Source organism: Dipodomys spectabilis, unplaced genomic scaffold (genome assembly GCF_019054845.1).
Source record: "Dipodomys spectabilis isolate Male_0828 unplaced genomic scaffold, ASM1905484v1 ptg000004l, whole genome shotgun sequence".
Lineage (NCBI taxonomy): Eukaryota > Metazoa > Chordata > Mammalia > Rodentia > Heteromyidae > Dipodomys > Dipodomys spectabilis.
Genome location: NW_024870681.1, coordinates 4746415 through 4766259, shown reverse-complemented (window position 1 = coordinate 4766259; position 19845 = coordinate 4746415). Strand labels below are relative to the sequence as shown.

The 19845-nt window shown below is 46.1% G+C and overlaps 1 protein-coding gene across 2 annotated transcripts; it reads right to left on the bottom strand.

Annotated features, from left to right (window-relative positions):
* Window positions 1–5530: 5530 nt before the first annotated feature.
* Tmem98 (transmembrane protein 98) lies at window positions 5531–17062 on the bottom strand. Of its 2 annotated transcripts, XM_042692253.1 has the most exons (8): window positions 17004–17051; window positions 15783–15788; window positions 14655–14905; window positions 12710–12841; window positions 11842–11875; window positions 9910–10025; window positions 7522–7581; window positions 5531–6389 (listed from the first exon to the last, which is right to left on the bottom strand). In XM_042692253.1, exons 3-8 carry the CDS (start codon window positions 14783–14785, stop codon window positions 6182–6184), a joined length of 681 nt encoding a protein of 226 aa, XP_042548187.1. In that variant the 5' UTR covers window positions 14786–14905; window positions 15783–15788; window positions 17004–17051; the 3' UTR covers window positions 5531–6181. The 2 variants fall into 2 exon arrangements, with proteins under 2 accessions (XP_042548187.1, XP_042548195.1); XM_042692261.1 differs by lacking the exon at window positions 15783–15788 and having other exon boundaries at window positions 14655–14865; window positions 17004–17062.
* Window positions 17063–19845: the final 2783 nt, after the last annotated feature.

Genomic DNA, 19845 nt, shown 5'->3' with positions numbered 1-19845 from the left:
CGGGGAAAAATATGTGCGATAAATATGACAAAGAGTTGTTATCTTTAATATATAAAGAGCTCATATAAATCGATAAGAAAAATATTAATATCCCAGTAGAAAAATAGGCAAACAGCATGACTATGTACAAATAGTCTAAGAAACACATGAAAAATATGTATCTGCACCAGTAGTCAGGGAATGCAAATAAGCACAACACTAAGCTATCATTCACCTGTCACATTTGACTAACACTTAAAGCTGATAAGGACAGAGTGATCATTTGCTAATTTCTAAGGAAAAATTGGTGAGGGAAGCTATCTTTTTTTTCTTGCTTGCTTTCTTTTTTTTTTTTTTTTTTGAGATTGGGACTTACTATGCAGCTCAGACTAGCCTCAAACCTGCAATCCCTCCCAAGGGTTTGGATTATATGCATGGACTATATTACCTGGCAAAAAAAAAATACTTCTTTTCTTTCTTTCTTTTTTTGGTGCCAATACTGGGGCTTCTTTCTTTCTTTTTTTGGTGCCAATACTGAGGCTTGAAATCAGGGCCTGGACACTGTCCCTTAGCTTTTCACACAAGACTGGTGCTCTACCGCTTGAGTCACACCTCCACTTCTAGCATTTTATGGGTTAAATGGAGAGAAGAGTCTCATAGACTTTCCTAACAGGCTGACTTTGAATTGCAAAATCCTCAGCTCTCAGCCTCCTAAGTAGTTAGGATTATAGACATGAGCTACCTGCACCTGGCTTACTTTTTGACTTTAGTATCTCCCTACAACCTAGAGGAAAAGTTCAAAGACCTCACAAAGCCCACAAGACTCCAGCCTTCCTGTCCTAGCTCTTCTAGAGTACCCCCACTTCTATGCAGGATCATCTATGTGATCCTGTACCTAGTAGGGAATGTCACATCTGCACAGATTGTCCTTCCTGGGGCCTGTCGCCCTCTTCCTTCTCTGCTTCTTACTCCCTAGCCTTGTAACACTTCCTTCTCCACAATAGAGGGAAGACATCGCCATTTTCAGGAAACCTTCATGAGCTGGGTTTGGCATCCCTGCCCTGTACTCTCATTACACAGCCTTCCCTTACTTAGCACTTACAAGGCAATATTGAAAATGACTCTTTATGGCTTTCTATCCACCTTAGATTATATATGCCTCAAGAGAGGCATTATATTTTTATTCATTCCTGTATCCCTGGTCCAAATCCAGCATAGATGCTCAACAGATGACTCCTGAACTAATCAATCATATAATAAATTAATGATTCCGTTTTGCACCATATATTTTCTGCCACTATTCTGGTAAATGTGAGTTTTACATAAAATGGATAAAATTAACTCATCTGAGATGGAGAAAAAATACCTCACCCATGCCCCAGCCCTCATTTTATGCCCATGTTCTATCATCCTGTGGGTTGTAACCCATTATAGGCCATGAAATTAATCCATAGGTCACAAAGATGGAATGACACTTGTATCTGTTCTTTCTTTGCTGGTTCCAATATTTTCTATTTCTCTACCCATTGCACCAAGGCAGGAAGGAGGATTACTTAAAAATATGAGCTTAGCTGAGCTGAGCTGAAGGGAAGGGCACTAGTAGCTCACAACTATAATTCTAGCTACTCAGGAGGCTGAGATCTGTGGATCATGGTTTGAAGCCAGCCTAGGCAAGAGAGTCCATGAGGCTCTTATCTCCAGTTAACTACCAGAAAACCGATAGTAGAGCTATGGTCCAAAGTGGTAGATCACTAGCATTGAGCAAAAAACCTCAGGGACAGAGCCCAGGCCCCTGACTTCAAGCACTCATATATATGCATACTGAGGAGATAGAGTTTCTGCTTTAATTTTCATTCATTGTGAGAGTCCAGGAAACCTACCAGATCCTCTAGGCTCTGGTCTCCTTATCTAGTTTCTTGAAATTAGGTGTTATAAAAATATAGATGAGGTAGGTCATGGAATATCTCAATGGTACAGCATTTGCCTAGCAAGTACAGGTCGCTAGGTTCAATCCTCAGCATCGCAAAAAATAATAATAGATCAGGCATTAGTGGCTCATACCTAACGGCCGAGACCTGGAATACTGAAGTTCAAAGTCGACCCAGGCCAAAAAGACCACAAGACTCCATCTCTAATGAACTTGCAAAATGGAGGCGTGGTTCAGGTGGTAGAGCACTAGCTGTCAACTAGGAAGCCAAGTGAGCACAAGGTCCCTGAATTCAAGACTCCATAATGGTGCACATATGCATGCGCGCACACACACATACACATATCACATATAATAATAGCAACAATAATATTACAAATAGGCTAAACTTGAAGGCCCAGTTTTGCTCCAGATTCCCAGCACTCTCGATTGGCATCTATGGTGTGGAGATGCTGTAAGCACCCAGCAGAAGCAGGCAGCGCCCTCCATTACTCCCATATACCTCACTAGACACCCCTTCCCTCTTCCTCTGTTTCTAATAAGCTTCCCACCTTGCCTTTGTACTGCAATTCAGGTCTGCCTTTCTCAGCCTTAGGGGAAACATGTACTCAGTGAAGTATGAGTCCTGGAGCACAAGGTCATCGGTTCTGAAGGAAATAACTATATTTCTAAATTGCAAATATGACCAAGTCCTTCCCATGCCTAAAATCTTTGTACAATCCCCATTATACTCAAGATAAAGATCTGGCTTCCTCATATGGCCAATAAGATCCTTCCTGACATCCGACCAGCCTGACCAGCCTTGCTTTTACGTCCCAGGTTCTTTCCCAAGCCAGTCAAACCTCTAGATCCTGGGCCCTCCCCACATCACCTTACCTGCCCAGGACATTTCTACAGCCTAGCTCTCATCATCAGGTCTCCACCCAAGGTTCTGGCCAGCACCTTAACCTCTCCTTGCTCGGTGTTCCCCATCCCCCACCTACTCTCAGAGAGGCTACTTCATCGTAGTGCTGGCTGCAGCCTGGGCATAACTTGTAGGTCAATTCTCTTTCTTGCACCTTAAGGGCAGATGTTGTACCTTTTGTTCCATATCCTTAGCCTCTGGCCCAGCACCTCCCCCAGAGGAAGCTCTTGGTGCAAATTAGTGAGAGAGGAAGCAAGGAAGAAATGGACAGAAATTCTTTATCTGACACCTTCCCTAAATTTCTAAGGCCATTAAACAATTGAAAGCCTTTGAACTGCAGGTCAATTTTTAAAGATCAGCCTCCTGTGGGCACAGTCTTAGAAGGAAGCCTTGCATTGAGGAAGACAGGGTGAACGTGAGTAATCTGGATGCCAGGACCACCTCTTCCACTGGAAATTTCACCAGCAAGAGGAAGTGTCCTGAAATGATCATTTTCCACACGAGTGTGAATTTACACAAACAAATCTTGGAATACTACAAGGCCAATGTCTGAATGTCTTTTTAGGTGAACATACTTGGAGTGGGGCCAGGACAAGGCTGGGCTGCTTATCTTCCAGCAGTGACTTCAGATTTTTGGCCATTGAGTTACAGGACCCCATGCACAGAAGCCCCTGCCTGAACAAACCTATAGTGACAGAGGTAAAACCATTTGAATCAATCACTGAAACTAGCTCCATCCAGGCATGGAGGATTGAGGTGACTCAGAATCAGGTTCACATCTGGACATTACACACACACACACACACACACACACACACATTTTCATTTGATTGGCATACTAACCCACTGACAAAGTAGTCTGGAATTTATAGATGAGAAAGCTAAGGACAAGAGAGGTTAAATAACTTGTTGAAGTTCACAGGGTAAACAACCAAGCCCTAATTTGGTCTGATTTCATATCTCTTGCTTTCTTTGCACAGAATTCCTATCCCTAAGTAGTTTCTTCTATGCTAGAATTTGAGTCTAAAAATTGTTCAGCAAGACAGAGGGTGTGGGGCCATGGAAAGATATACCATCATGTAGAGTCTAATAACCTGGGGGACTTGGGATTTATCTGTCCCCTAGCAAGACAGTTCTGGGATCCCCTGTCCGCACCATCCTGTCCCTCTCGAGAGAAGTGGTAACTTTGATCAAATCCCCAAGGGCTTAGAGGATTGCCTCCTGCCCCAAAGATGGATACTTCCACCTCAAATATCAGCCTCCCTCGAGACAAAAAGGAAAACTAAACAGCAGCAGAATTGAGAAACTCCATATATATAGCAGGCACTTCCTGGATCTTTAGCAACCCTTCATTCCAGCACAAAGGCCCCACGGAGCCCAGGGGCTAAGTAAGCCTGCCAGAGCGCACAGGAGGTAAGCAATGCCTGATACTGCTTCAAGGGATGCTGGGATAGGGAGGCCTCTTCATCTTTGTCCCCCACTCTGGGCAGATGGTAACTAAGAGGCCAATTCAGAGCTGCTTCGCTAGCATAGGGCTTAGGTCAAGGATAAAGTGCAGGGGACACAATGGGTAGCCACTGCAACTTCAGCATGAATTCATTTCCAGATCAGTGATGAAAGCAGCTTTAAAAGGACGAGACGATGATGATGATGATGATGATGGTGATGATCAGACAAAAAGAAAACTTCGACAGCCTCAAACAGAAAAGTAAAAAAATGGCTTTGATGACATTTCCTAGCCACAGCTTGCCAAACAGCTCAGAAGTTACCTATGTAATATGTAGTTAACAGAATAGACAATCCAACAAGGTTTCCCTGGGAATCCATCCAGGATGGAGATCCCACCAGGATAGAGATCCAGTTTCCTCTTCCTAACTCCCTTTCCCCAGATGGGGGTTGGCAAATTGTGCTGGTTTAAAGTAGCAGGAGGAAATGTGCTAGGGAAGTACTTGCTAGTCTATTTGGTTTCTGACTCTGTTTTTGTTTTTTGTTTTTTGTTTTTATTCCTGGGCTAACAAATATACAAACAAGGCCCTGATCTTGGATTTAGGACCATAGGTTCCTAATTCCCTAGTTATGCTGAGGGATTAGCTGGTTTGAGTGAATATAAAAAATGGAACAGCTCCATCCACACCTGATTTTATAGGGCATGAACTAGGCAGCCCCCCCACCCCCCAGCCAGGCCTCTCTTTCAAGAGCTAGGGTGGTACTGTGAAGCTGGAAAAAAACAAAGCACATCAGGCTTTCCTAATGCTTATAACAGAAACCATGCAATCTCCATCAAAGATTGGTTATACAAATCTGATAACCAGATCCCACCGAAAGATCAATAGTGTCATTCGTCAGCTGTGCATGGAAATACATGCTGTATTCCTAGCACTTGGGAGGGTAAAGCAGGAGGATCTCAGGTTCAAGACCAACCAATGTACAGGACTGAGCCCATCTCAAAACAGCAGGAGGAAAGTGCCCCTCATCTTTCACTATTTGCAAGACAGACACCAGGAGAAAGGGGCATATACCCCTCATGGGGCCAATGCTCTTGGGGAACTGCTTTGTGGCACTTTCTTCATTGGTGCCTTAACTCTTAAATACCTCAAATACTTGATTCAGAGACCTACACATGAGGCGTCCTCAGGATTCTCAGGCGACTCTCATCCTTAGCTTCCAAAAATATCCAACCCCACACCACACCCTAAGAATCTGACTCAGTAACCACGCACTTAAAGAAAACAGAAGTATAAATTTACTATTCACTTAATGGTAGCAAGGTAACATTGTAGGCATAATGATTAACAAAGGGAGGGGGGTGACAATCAACTTTATAATGCTGAGTTTCAAATCCAAACCTATAAAGGGAAGGAGGACTCAAGATGCCTTATGGACCAGGAGGGTAAACTAACATAAATAAAACAAACCAGGCCAGTAGGAGAAGAGTCTAACAGAAGTGACCTCTCCTTCTTAAATTTTGATTGTCTCTGAAAATGCTGGTGCAAACTGTCACAGCTCTGATTGTTCAAAAGAAGCCACACATCTTGATTTTCATGTGAAACCTCTGATTCTTAAGAGGGCAGCTGAATTTTCTTGAAAACATTAGGTGAGTTAAATCAAGCCGACAGCCGGCCGGTTTTTCACACTGCCGTACAGGTAGTGAGCAGCATCTCCTTAACCATGGTATTAGGCTGCCACACTCCAGCCGTCATCTGCCACTGCAACAGAAGCACACACAGCCAGAGCTCCCTGCTTCCCTCTGCACACAAGGCTGGACTCCTGAGCCCCAGAAAACAACTAACTCTACCGGAAGAAGAAGGCACAGCTTAGCCACCCAGCAGAGAAGCAGGATGGCCCTCATGGCCCCCTGCTGGCCTACAGGACTAAATGGCTGACTGCTCCTGCAGGAAACCTTCAGGGCTAGGGAGGCTTTTATCTGGCTCCGAAGCCAGGGCTGCCTCTCGAAGGACTTCTAGGTGCTCCTCGGCAGCAGACAGCGACTGATCAATCCAATCAAGACCCCCAGTCAGATGGCAGGCATTCCTGGTCACCAGCACCAGATGACTGACAGACAAGAGCAGGGCAGTGGTCCTAAAAGAGGGGGGGGGAAACAAACATGAGATTTGGCTCCCTGGAAAATGAGGGGTTTTGCACAAAAATTAGAGTGGATCCACTCTAGCCTAGCATTCTCCAAACTGGAGACCATCTCCTGAGAGGTTGGTGGATACGAGGTATAATGGGTCCATACTCAAATAGCTTTGGGGATGGCTACCTTAAACAAGGTTAATGATGAAGACTGTCTTGAAGACTTTGAGGTTCCTGATAGAGCTCCCAAGGGGAAAACTAGAAGATGCAGCATTTCACAAACTTAAGACTGCAGAAGCCACTTCCTGAAGCACATCCATTAACAGCTCTCAGTAGGGTGCTTTGTGAAACAGCTCCAATGTGGCCAACTCTACAAGCAACTGTATCTCCAGCTACTTATTGCCCCTTAAAGACAGGATATATGTCCTCAACTTGAGTATTCTTTATTGATCACAAATCAGTAAGTCCAGTACTGGCTTATTAACTCTTTAAATCAAAATATCATTGAAAATCAAATTGAGGAGGAGATTTTTCTGCACTTAAAGATTCATATATATATATATATATATGTAATACCTTTCATATAGTGAGTACACCTGATGCAACTGGGGATATTACAGATAATTAACCCATAGCCAAAGCTGGGTAACAGTAGGAATGGGGCAGAGAAACCAAAACTACTTTCTATCCAGCAACCATTACACAGCATGTGCACAAGATAGTCATGAATCAGAGGAAGAAAGAACATGATTTTTAATAGGCAGAATTAGAAGGTCAGGAACAGAGGTGTCTAGGGGTACTTGGTAGATGAGAATTGCTGTGGCTGACATGTCACCTCCATTCTCTTTGCTCTGCTCGCCACAGCCCTACACACTAGATGTGGGATCCAAAGATCTCAGAGGTGGTAGGAAAAGTAAAGAAGGGAGAGGGCGTGAAAATTACTAGACCTAAAACTGGTCCTCTCATTGCAAGGTGTCAGGCATGGCTCACTGGGAGGTTGACCTTTCACATGGAAGTGAATGCCTTGGGATGCCAGCAAAGCAGTCCTCTCTAAAGAACCCAAGTGGCCAATCTCGCAGCTGTACAAGGACAGTGAACTGGCAGAGTGTAAAGAAGGTTGGGCATTCCACTTTCTCACCTTGCATCCAGAAGCTTGGGGTCCAGAGGGGGGTACATCGACTTCACGACATCGTCCACTCTGAGAGGAGGCAAAAGAGACTATTTTCAATACTGCACCTTTCCTCATCTGCTTCTCTACCTTCCTCTTTGTCTGTGGCTAGTCCAGACTCCATCTTTCAGGGCTCATTCTCACACTGCTTCTGCATCCTCTGGGCAGAAGCTGGGCAGAAATATTTTGTTTTACAGAATATTTTGTGTTGGTTTTTATGGCTTTTGTTTTGTTTCGGTTCCAATGGTTTAAATGCCCAAGATCACACATAAGGGAATGATGCCTCAGATTACTGGTCAACTGAAAAGACAAATGTCAGACAATGCATAAAACTTGGAAATAAGTGAACAAAAGCTATGAAATATGGAGGTCTAGGGAAGGAGTGGGGCTGTAGGAATACTCATATTTAATAGTGGTCACCTCCTAAAATTGAGGAGCACTTCATTTTCTAGATAATCTAGTATTTTAACTTTTACAAGCCTTTACCACTTTTGTATTCAGGGGACATGCAAATACAGTTACATAGAACAGTAAAAAAAAAAAAAGTTACCAGCTCAATTTGAGTTCAAACAGCAATTCTGCATTCCTTCCCCACATACTACAGACCATGGTTAATTACTTCAAGGCAATTTCAGAAAAGAACAACAACCCATTTGGATTTGTGGTGGTCCAGGACGGGCTCAAAATCTTTGTTGATAGTTCTGTTTCTAAAAGCATTTGAACAAAATTCCTTCATTCTCACTTGGGACAGTGGAGATAGAAAGAAAGTACAGAGGCACAGTGGCCCTCAGCACCTGGTAGCCAGCCCTTTCTTTTCTCCAGTGCCCAGAGCACTGCTCTTCTTTAAACACCATCAACACAATATATAGAGTGAATGAAGCAGGAGGCACAACAGGACAAGCCACAACAGGAGAAAGTGTGAAGGAGAAGGTTAAAGCAAGATCCCTCACCAAATTACAGCAAGAAACACTAGAGACATGATTCAGGGATGCTCTGCAGGACAGGTCAGTGAGCACCAAGGTAGGACACCCTTGTGGCAGTGCTATACCCTCTCCTTGGCACACTGTAAACCCTACCTCCTTAAAAAACCTCAGTTAGCTTCTTCTCCTGGCCCCTCCTGAAATACTGCCTCATCACCTTTGTTCCAGGGACTCTCTAGCCCAAGTGACTCCTAGAAGTGACACAAAGTATGGAAAAGGGTCCAGGAGATATGAGCAATGTGGAATATGTGACTTGTAAGCAGTACTATCTGTTGCTTGTCTGCCCAGAGCCTGGTTGTGGGGGGAGGGGAGAGTGGTTCTGAAGGTAAGAGGCCAACCAGGGCTGATAAAGACCATGTAGCCACACCCACTTGGGACAAAGCCAAAGAAAAGCCAAGAGCTGTTCTGGGCTGAGGCCTTCCTGGAGTATTTTCCTCCCCCTTTCTCCACTCACTTGGCAGAGTTCAAGTATACCAAGTCACTGCCCTCAGAAGACCTCCTCACAGGTCGCCCACCCACAGGAAGCTCCTTGTTTTCATTTGGTTAATCTTGAGGTAGGGAAAGGGCAGGTTCCACGTCATTCTCCACAGGGCCCTGGAACTCACAATGAGCCATTCCAGCCAGAGGAGCCAGGTGACTGACTGATAAAGAAACCTTCTGGACTTGGCTCCTTTCTGGGCTGGGGTATATCTACATACCAGCCACCAGATGGAAGCACAAACTTGATACAGCACTTTGCTCTAAGAAAAGGGCTTTATCTTTCTTGGCAAAATCCAGCCTGTGAGGGCGTGTAGTTGTTGACTACAATCCTGCCGCATGCCTCCCCCATAGGATTTTGCAGACAGATGCAAGTTGTGAGATCTGAATGCTATATGGCTTCACCTCCCACCTGGCAGCTGCCCACTGGACAAAAGACAGTGAGGAACACTGTGGTAAGGAAAGGCAGGTATCCTCCCAAATGGCAAAGTGATCCCAAGTCCAGATATAGGCTGTCCTGGAGGTGAATGGAAATGGCTGGGGGGTGGAGGTTGGGGGAGACTCTCCAGGGGAAATGTGCCTGCTGGCTACAGCATCTGGGTGGATGGACAGGGAAAAGAGGCAGCCCAGCTGGCACATGGCAGAATGGGAGCAGCTAACCAGGAGCTACACAAAAACAGAACTGCTGGAAACCTATCACACTGACACTTGCTGGAGGTGGGGATGGTGGGAGATCCACCTGAACTTTGGAATCTACATCCTCGTAGCTGTTCTGGGAAAATCGGAGACACAGATAATAGAGGTTGTCCACTTCCAGTTTCTCAGTAGAGCCTGGCCCTGCTGGCCACCTCAGCCTCCTCCCTCATAGAGTGTAGGCACCTCAAGATGGTTGACCACTCACCTGGGGCTGATCCGCTTTGCCACCACAATGATGTCGCTGACACTTGCTGAGGTCTTCATCTTAGCCCCTGAGCCCATCGTCATGGCAACGAGTTTTTCTGTCAGAGTGTGACAAATCTACCACAGCACAAGGCAGAGAGGTGATGAGGGTTGACTTGACTGTAGAGACAAATAGAGTCCCACTCCAGATGCCTCCCAAGAGCTAGCCACTACCCTACACAAAGATGAAAGGAAGTAGGGTGGGAAGAGGCAAAAACCAAGAGCATGGAGGGCTGGGGAGAAAAGACACAGGACCTCAGATGGAGGGTAGAGGTTTAGTCCACAGGAGCCTAAGCTGAATAATCTGTCTAAGAAAAGTCATGTGCTCTAATTCTATCGACTAACTTGGGGGGAAAACCTTTCTAGTCCTCTACCTCGTGGTCAATTCTTCCTAAAGGCTGGGAAGTGGAATGCGTACAGATGCAGGGCTGGACAAAGGGCACTTGTTCCCTTTCAGCACGTTCTCCAAAAAATGGCTTGTATTTCCACAACTTTTGAGGGTGATGTATTGTTAGTACGTTTATCAAGTTGATGGTGGAAGGACGTGGAGATGGACAAGCCCATGACATCACCCACTCTTTTCATCACCCACCCACAATGCTGTCTACCGCCCCCACCCCCAGAGCTTGTTTTCCCCCTCTGTTGCCTCCCCCATTTAGAACAGAATATTCCTCGATCCCCGCAAAGATGTTCCACTGCCTGCTTGTCCTGACACTAGACAATAGCAGAAAGCTAAAGAGCCTGCCAGGTAGGAAGCCCAGCACAGGGATTCAAAGGACAGGTGACTGAGCAAGAGCCTTGAGATGCCAAGAGAAAGGACCTAAACTTTGATCTCAAGTTGCCAGAAAGGACCACTGATTCTAATCCAATAAGACCCCCTCCGGCTGATTCATCTCCCACCACAGGTGCCAGTTATCTTCCCTCTCTCACAGGTGAAGCCAGAGAACCAAGCTCAGGCCTAGGACACATTCTAGTTGGGAGAAGGGAAATATAATACGGCTTAATTGCTGCAGTTAGTATGCTTAGCATACTGTATCTATCACCATATCTCTATCTAACAGCTGTATTCATATATCTAAGGAGCTTCCTGGAATTAAATAATAAGCCTGTACTCGGCAACAATTTCCTCCTAGACTTTCTTTTGCCCCATGAGAGACAGCGGAAGAGGAGGCAGGATAAAGGACTTTTTAATATCTTTTAGTGAATGATCCTGGAGAAAAGACAAGTTGTCTCTTTTGAAATCTTGAATAATTAATAAACAAAGAAAGAGACAAAAAGAAGTGGAAACACTTCTATTTGCATTTTGCCAAATATTTGAGTAGTATTATTCTAGTGGGGAGGATAACATCAGGCAAGAACTGGAAAATAAATGAATGGAAACACAAAGACAAAAGTCAGCCTCCCAACTTAAAAAAATCTGATTGTCCTATTTGGCTGACTACTGTCACAGCCAATGGCAGCTAGGGAAAACTTTCTAATAATTGAAGTTCCAAATACTAAACTCAACTCACTGCTCAGGGCTGAGTTCTATGAAAAAAAAATAAAAACAAAAACAAAAAAATGACTAAGGCAAGAAACCCTGTCTGCCCTTGGCAGGGTTTTAGCTACCTACCTTCAGGCACACAGCTTTATCCTCAGTGGGTGAAAACTGTGGCTGGTGGTCCCTACCCTATCCTTCCTGCAGGTTACTGTGTTAAGAGTTTAGGACTGAGAATCCTAAAGTAAAGCAAACCAACCAAGCAAGAATAGATGCAATGGGTAGACATTCCAAATGTCAGGCTTAAAGCACGGCCTCTTGGTGAGGGTCCATGCACTTTCTGAGGTCCCTTTCAATTCCATCCACATCTAGGATGCATTGATGGCCTTTGATCTCTCAGGGAAATCCCACCATTACCTTCAAGATAGCGATGCAGTGCGACATGAGACCCCTGGGAAAGCAAGAAGAGGACATCAGTGCTACTCTAGTTGAACCCACTTCCCCTCAGCTCCCACTCCTGCCCCTCCTCTAGTGCAACACCTGAGGGCAGAGATGCCTAAGGGTTAAAACACACAAACCCTTGAGCCTTGTCTTCCTCCTGGCCCCAGCCCAGTTCTTCAGTTAACACTGTCAAGTCATGTGCTTTATAACTTATCTCTCTGATAGACTGTTCCCTCTGCCCAATGTTTTCTTCCCCTTAGTTTCATCCTGATGAATTCCTTCAAACTCAGATCAAAAGTTAATCCATGGTGACATCCTTCATGAAGACCACCTCAGCCTCCCTACCCCAGGCAAACTTCAAACTGCCTCCTCATGTGCCACTGCACTGTGCAGAGATCACCTATAGTTTCTATGACATTGTATAAGGTACAATTCTATCTTCCCATCATTTCAGTATCTGCCCAGCCTGGCCTAGTGAGTGCCCTGCTTGCAATGCCCCATAAATGTGTGCCCAAGGGAGAGAAAAAGTGGGAGACGCATATCACATCACAGCAGCTCCTGTTGGACAGACAGCTCTCGGAGGGATACTGAAAACAGGAGCTTCACTCCTGGAGCCTGACTGTCAAATTCGTGGGCACCCCAAGAATAAGCTCTGGAAGAGGGGTAGTAAGGAAAAATGCCATCAGGTCCTATTCTGATTTCTACAAACACTGAGGGCAGAGGAGATAAACCAGTACCAGCGTGTCACTGGGCATCTAGAGAAGTGCTCTGGCAAAAGAAGCCAGAAGCCCCTTTGCCATACCCAGGAGGCTATAGATAAAGCAGAAAGTCCCCTGGGCCTTACGATGCATCCTCAATCCAGTCTTCATTCTCCAAAATGGCCTCGATGTGAGGATTGGTGATAACAACATCATCCAGTTCTAACTCAGAGGGCTCAGACTGGGTCTCCATGGCACCGATGAGGTCCACAATGGGCCTGGAAGGAAAGGATCCTGTTATGGTTTTATGACGGATGACTGCAGCTGGCCCTCTCTTGGTTGCAGCCTACTGCTACCATTTGAATGTTTGGTCCCCAAGATAATACTATTGAGAAGTGGTGGACCATTAATAAGGAGGTCCTATGGCCAGGTGCTGGTGGCTCACACCTATAATCCTAGCTACTCAGGAAGATCTGAGGAATGTGGTTCAAAGCCAAACTAGGCAGAAAAGCCATGAGACTCTTATCTCCAATTAATCGCCTGAAAACCAGAAGTGGCACTGTGGCTCAAAGTAGTTGGACACTAGCCTTGAGCAAAAAGAGGTCAGGGATAGCATCTAGACCCTGAGTTCAAGCCCCATGACTGACAAAAATACAGAAAAGAAAAAAAAAAAAAAGATGATCTAGTGGAGGGTCCTCATGTCATTGGGGAAGAGCCTTCATAGGGAATTATGGGATGCTGGTCCTTCGTTTTTCTCTTCCGCTTCCCATTCATGAAGCAACTAGTTTGCTACTCCATACACTGCCCACAACAGCCATGTAGAATCTCTACTGGTTGTCTAAAATGAGGTCCACCTCATTAAATACTAGAAACTCTAGACAACGAGCCTGTTCTCCTTATAGGTTAATTTTCTCAGGTACTGTGTACAGTGATGGAAGGCAGGTGGCCATACCTACGTGTCTCAAAAGGATGAAAGGAGTGGATAAGTTAGGGCAGTGATCACCTGTGCCAGGTTCAAATCTAACCCAGGCGGGTCCGCAGTTGAGGGCAGAGCACACAGCTTTATGGTGTGTCAAGAAGGCAGACCAAAGGCACCAAAACCCAAGTGAAGTAGAATGAGATGTGCTACTAGACAAAGAGTAGAGCTATAATTTTCCAGTTACACAGACTCAGGCAAGACAAAACAATCTCCTTTGATCGCTTATTTTCCCTTCAAGTCTCCACTGTATGAAGAGATTGAAGTTCCTATTGCCCACACCACCTATCAGCATCCCTTTCCTGGTCACAGACTCACCTCCCACTCCCTGATCTCTATCCTAGAGAATGAGGTGAGCGAAAACCACCTTCTTTACAGCAGAGTTCTTTAAAACTCAAAATAGGCTTGGTGGCAGACATCTGTAATCCCAGTACTTTGGAGACTGGGTCGAGAGCATTGAGGTTCAAGGCCAGCCTGGACTACATGAGGAGTTCTAGATCAACTGGATTATATATCTAACTCAGAGAGACAAAGGGGTTAGGGAGAGAAGCACTCTCACACTCTCTGTAATAGCAATGCAAGCTGGATCATGTATCTGGGCACTTACTAATTATTAACCACTAGAGAAATGTTGACAGAATTGAGATAGAGAGGTAAAAGAAACTACCAAGTAGTTGTCACAGTCCCTTAAGGATCTGTCCATCTAAAACTCCTAAACCAAAAACAGGATTTTGCTTACAAAATCTATTTCATGTAAAGACATATCATGAAGAAATCTTCTGTAAGAGACAATCCTGGCTGGCATCTCCTGATGCACAGCGACTGATGCTTAGATGTGTGATTGCATGTGTGTATGTGACTTCACTTCCCAGGACTTTGGTTAGAAAGGGATTTGGCTTGTCCCCCTGCTAAGTGAGGTGGCCAGCTGTCATACCTTCATGACAGATAAATATGCTTGGTAACTTTCTCAATGGCCCAGAAAACAGGGACTATCGGTGGACCCACTGTTGCGGGAGCTTAAGGAACATGTTTAAGCTCTGAGGTCTTGTTTCTATTCCTCTCATTTTCTCTGGTCAGTGCCTATCTCTCCACTTCATCATCTACAGCCCACTTACTTGGAATCATAGCGCTGCAGCAGATCTCGGGGTTGACAATAGCGCTGCCTGCAAACCACCACCAAGGCTGCAAACGAGGCCAGGAAGACGGTGGCCAGGACACCTATGGCAACAATCACCACAGTCTCCATGCTTCCAGTGGCTCCTGACTCAGCCCCACTCACATCCTCCACGCAGGCCAGAGCTTGAGAGAACACAGGTCAGGGCAGACCTAGTAAAGATGCCATATCAAGGGATGGAGAAAGTTAGGTCTCACCTGCCAGAAATAGGAAATGGGGTGAGAAGTGGGTTCTAGGTTCCTCCTAAGGTACCTGCAGAGTGACCTGTCAAGGGCCTAAAGAGAACCTAGGTGCATTTTACGCCATAACCTTGTTTGCCTTTTCCTTTATTAAAAGAGTTTGCTTCCCAGTTGGACCAGGTTAGTTGCTAAACCTGGGACAAAAGAAAACTTTTTACTAGCATTGTTTTAACATCTACAAAAAAAAAAGTGCATAAAAGAACACTCACTGCAGAAGCAGACAGATTGTATTAACCAGGATCTCCTGTGTGCCAGACACTCTGTGTGTTAACTCTTGCAGCACCAGCCTTCTGAAAAAGGTGTTCATTCCTCTATTTCACAAGGAGGACACTGAGGTTCGGGAAGGTTAAGGAAATAGTTCACGTTTACATGGTCAAGAAGCAGAAGGTGACTACTTCACACTGAGTTGGTCATTCACCTTCCTATTCCTCTGTAAGAGGTTCTGATCATTATTTTCAGTGGTGGAAAACTAACCAATTCTGTTATTCATTGTCTATCACCGTTTTCACTTTGAAGACATTTTCCCCTCTGTAGTGAAGTAAGGCCTGATGACACAATTACACACTCTAAGAATTATGTCATTAGGCCATTTTGTCACTGTCAAACACCATGAGTGAACTTACACAAACTAAGACAGCTATGATGTCACCAGAGGATGTAATCTTAGGGGACCATCCTTGCATAGGTCATCCGTCATTTCCTCAAGTGCTTTCATGCAGGACATGACCGTGTTTTAAACTCAGAGGCCAGAAGAACAAGGACATCTCGGAGAAGCACCCATTCATGAGGTTATATATTTGCAAACTTCCTACCTGCATCCCTTTCAGAACATTTTCCTACCCTCTCTGGTCTTTTTCCAATGGAAAAAAAAAAAATGGATGCTCTGACTTAAATCTCTATGACTCCAGGGTGGTGCCTCTCCTTTTTTTTTGCACTTAAGTCTACATTTTCTATCTTAGAGGATCCAAATGTTCTTAACATTCAATAAATATACATGGATCATCTATAATATTGGACTCGATTCTGCAGATTGGAGATTAGATAGATAGACAGACAGATAGATAGATAGATAGATAGATAGATAGATAGATAGATAGATAGATAGATAGATAGATAGATAGATAGATAGAGCTGAAAAACTGCATCTGCATACTTTCGGGGGTGGTGGTGATGCTTCAGCTGGGTTTTGAAGAATGACTGAGAAATTGGCAGGTAGAGAAGGTATGGACTTGATGGGGCTTAACTTGCCAGGAAAGCCGCCTTGGAGGTCTCCAGGGCTGCTCCCTCAAGAGATCTCTGGTTCCTTTCTGTAGCTCTAACGGTTTGAGGGAGGGGAGTGAGAAAGGGGGAGGGGTAAGTCTGCCTCAGTTTCTCCAGGGGTGTGGTTCTTCTTCCGGTCCCTCCTACTCTACTCAAATGCTCTTTCCTCCTCCCTTCATCTCTCCATCTCCATCTCCATCTCCAGTCTTCCCTCCTCAGCATTTCTTTCCCTCTCCCCCAGCCCCCAGGCCTCCAAGAACACCCCCACAGGCTTGCTTTCCTTTCTTCCCCTGTGTTCTGCCTGTCTGTAAGCTTTCTCGAACTTTCCCTCGTCCCTCCTGGTTGGTCTGTCTGCGTGGACGTTTCTTTGTGCGCTTCTCTTTCTCTTTGTGTTTCGTGGTGAGTTTTCCTGTTCCCGTTCTCTCCCTTCCCCTCCAAGTAAACCCACGAGGGTGACAAGCTGCATGGAGAAGGGGGGAGCCTTCCCCCCTCCCCGGACCCCCACCCCGACCCCCACCCCCGGGCCCCGGGAAGAGCAGAGAGAGGGGCCGGCCCGGGAAGGAGCGCGCGCGCGCCCCAACTTTCGTTCCCAACTTGTAGCTTGCCAAGACCCACGGGGCGAAACAAAGCATTGGGGAACCGATCCCCACGGCCGCACCCCGAACCCCAATCCGCGTCTCCCCACCATCCCCCAGCACCAGGCTCGGGGCGACCCCGTGCACCCCCCTTTCCCCCCCCCCTCCTCGCCTCCGCCCTGCCCCGGCCCAGCCAGCCTCGCCGGCCTCACCCACCTCCGGTGCGGCTCCCCGCGGCCCCGCCGAAGGCGAAGTCCAGCCCGGGGCATGTCGGGAAGAACGGGGCGGTCGGAGGACCCAGCTCCAGCCCTCCCAGCGCGGCCCGCCCCCCGCATCCAAATCCCCCGCTGCCAGGCGCCGCCGTCCCCGCCAGCCCACCCTCCCTCCCCCGCGGCCGGGGAGCTGAGGCCCCGTCACCAGCCACCCGAGAGCCATCCTCATGTCCCACGTGACGGCCAGGACAAGGGGGTGGGCAGGTAGAGGGAGGGTCCCTGACACCCCCTCCCCTCCCCTTCTGCCTCTGCAGGCTATGGGGGGGCCACCCACAATTCCCACAGATCCTGGTCATGGGGCTGGAGGGAGGTCTGCTCTCTGCTGCAGACAAGAGATGCTTGCTGAAGCATGGTCAGCTTGCTTCACTTCTAAGCCTTGGTTCTTTCTTCTGTGAAATGGGGGCTGCTGCTTGGAAGCATCCTCTGAGTTGAATGACCAGGTTTCTTGTCTTGGCTGAGGATTTTCCAGCCAGGAAAATCCACTTAGGGTTTCAGTCCTTCACCCATCCACCTCCAGGCCCACACTACTCCATTTCAGTGCAGAGGGAGACTCGGGTCATTCGTAAGGACATAGCCCCCATGCTGCAACCATTGCCTGCCCAAAGATGTTCATACCTGCCCTTTAAAACAGAACTATTTGGGGTCCCAGCCAGAGTCCAAGAAGCAAGGCCTAGAAGAGGACATCGGCTCCAGGGGAGGGGGGGGGTGTCACCTGGCTTTTCTGAGGGAATGGATGAAATATGGACAGGGGTCCAGACCCCAGGCCTAGAGTGAGTACCAAAACAAGTACCACCCCAGCAAACAATCAAGTGATGCCAACTAGGAGCCCCCAGGCATCACCCAGCCTACCCAGGTGTTTCTGTTTGTTTATTTGTTCATTTTCTTTGGCTCATGATTTTTAAAATTTAATTGCTATCAACTTTTTAAATCAAGAATTTCAAGGTATGGACCATAGTTCTATAATAGAATACTTGTAGAACATGCATGATGCCCTGGGTTGCATTCCTAACACAGGAAGAACAAAAAGGACCTTTCCTTAAAATTCTAGATTTCTCCTCTAGAGGAAAAGGCTGAGGGGTGATTTAGTCACCCTTTGAAGTGCTTTCACCAAGAAACTACTGATCATTACCATCTGTGTAGCTTACAGCAAAGGAACAAACATCGGAAAGGATGATGAGGGGCAGTGTCTCCATTGCTTGGAGAGTCTCAGAGATGAACTGTTTCTATTTGTCTTGGTGGTTAGATATTTGAGGGCCTCAAGGTACCAAGCAAAACCACATGATCTTTTGTAATGTCTTCTGGGTCTGGGATCCTATGATTATACAAGACATGTAAAATAAAGCTTTGCAATGTTTACAACACAAGTGGGAAAGGTATGTAACACCAAAACTCAAACTTTATAAATAAGTGGATACTAAATAGCTTGGCTGCCGCCTGGACTGACAAGATTCATGCCCCAGTGAACCTCAACTACCCAGCTGCCAGGAGGGCAGGGTTGTACTAAGGTTGTGCCATGGCCTTCTCCTAGCCAGCTGTCTCCATTGTTCTATCAGCTCTTGCCATCCCAGTGCCCCTGATCAGAGAAGATCTTGTGTGGAACTCACTGTTCTAATTGAAAGCAACAGAAACTCATTGTCCCATGTGAAAAGGGCATAGGGCACCCACAGAATCAACGGGAAACCAAAGACCCTAAGAGTAAGAAGTGGGAAGGCTCTAAGGGCCAAGTGTCAAGGCCCTAAGAGGATTCTGATCCTCCATCCAACCTTGTCCATTCCAGATTCCAAGTGCTGGGTAGGACCTAATCCTTTTGGCTCCCATAATGGGAGAGGAGACACTAAGTGTAGTTTGCCTTGCATATAGATGCAAGCAAGGGCATTGCCTCCCAACAGATAAGATGGATAGTGGCTAGACTCCCCCAGATGCAAATACCACTACACATTACATTTCCTCGCCAAGTCTGGATATCGAACCATATGGCAAGGCCCCCAGATCCAAAGCTAAACCTGATGATTAGAGAGAGTAGCAGCCAGAAGGTCAGAAAGGACAGTAACTATTCCTGGGAGGAGAGGGTCTTGGTTCCTTGCTAATGGATACAAGCTCAAGCTTCTCCTATACAAGCCATAAACACTTACTAGGCACTGACTATATGTGACCAGAGATTGTTACACACCTGATACATCTCACATCTTTTTATTATGTGAACAACTCTGAGGATTTGGTATGAGAATGTTTGTCAGGAAGGAAATAGACTTGGAAGAATAAGATTACTTGCCCTGGCTCTATCAGCTGTATGGGGTAGGGCAGGGAATGGAATGCAATGTTCCCTGGCATCAGATCCCAGATCACCAAACCAGGAAGTTAATAGTTTTTCCAGTTACCTGGCTGTGGGAAGAGAGTCATATGTCATGGACCCAGCTGCCACTCTATGCCAACTTCTTGCACACTTTATCTTCCAAAATGCACTTACCCTGGTCCTAGATATGATCTGGGCACTGTACTTTAACATAATTTTGCTTTGGTTTTGCCCTGTGTAGCAGTTGCACTCCTGTCTCTCTGTGATATGTAGTTTCTAGCTGCTTCTTTCCACACTATCTAGCTGTGTTATATACTTGTAATGGGTAAGCAGTAACAGTGTTATTTGGCTGGCTGGGTACCAAGCATTGAAGATGTCCCTTGCCAATGCATTCACAACAGCTAAGCATCCCCTGTGCACATATATATTATATATTATGTATTTTGTATTATATTATGTATATATATGTATATGTTTTGTGCACATCCTATGG

Bases quoted from the DNA above. Each gene is read 5' to 3' on its own strand.
- Tmem98 (XM_042692261.1), bottom strand. From the start codon at position 14,785: ATGGAGACTGTGGTGATTGTTGCCATAGGTGTCCTGGCCACCGTCTTC. The intron at 11,876-12,709 runs GTAAGGCCCAGG...TTGCTTTCCCAG, and splicing joins GACTGGATTGAGGATGCATC to GGGTCTCATGTCGCACTGCA. The intron at 6,390-7,521 runs GTGAGAAAGTGG...CCCCTCTTTTAG, and splicing joins CCCAAGCTTCTGGATGCAAG to GACCACTGCCCTGCTCTTGT.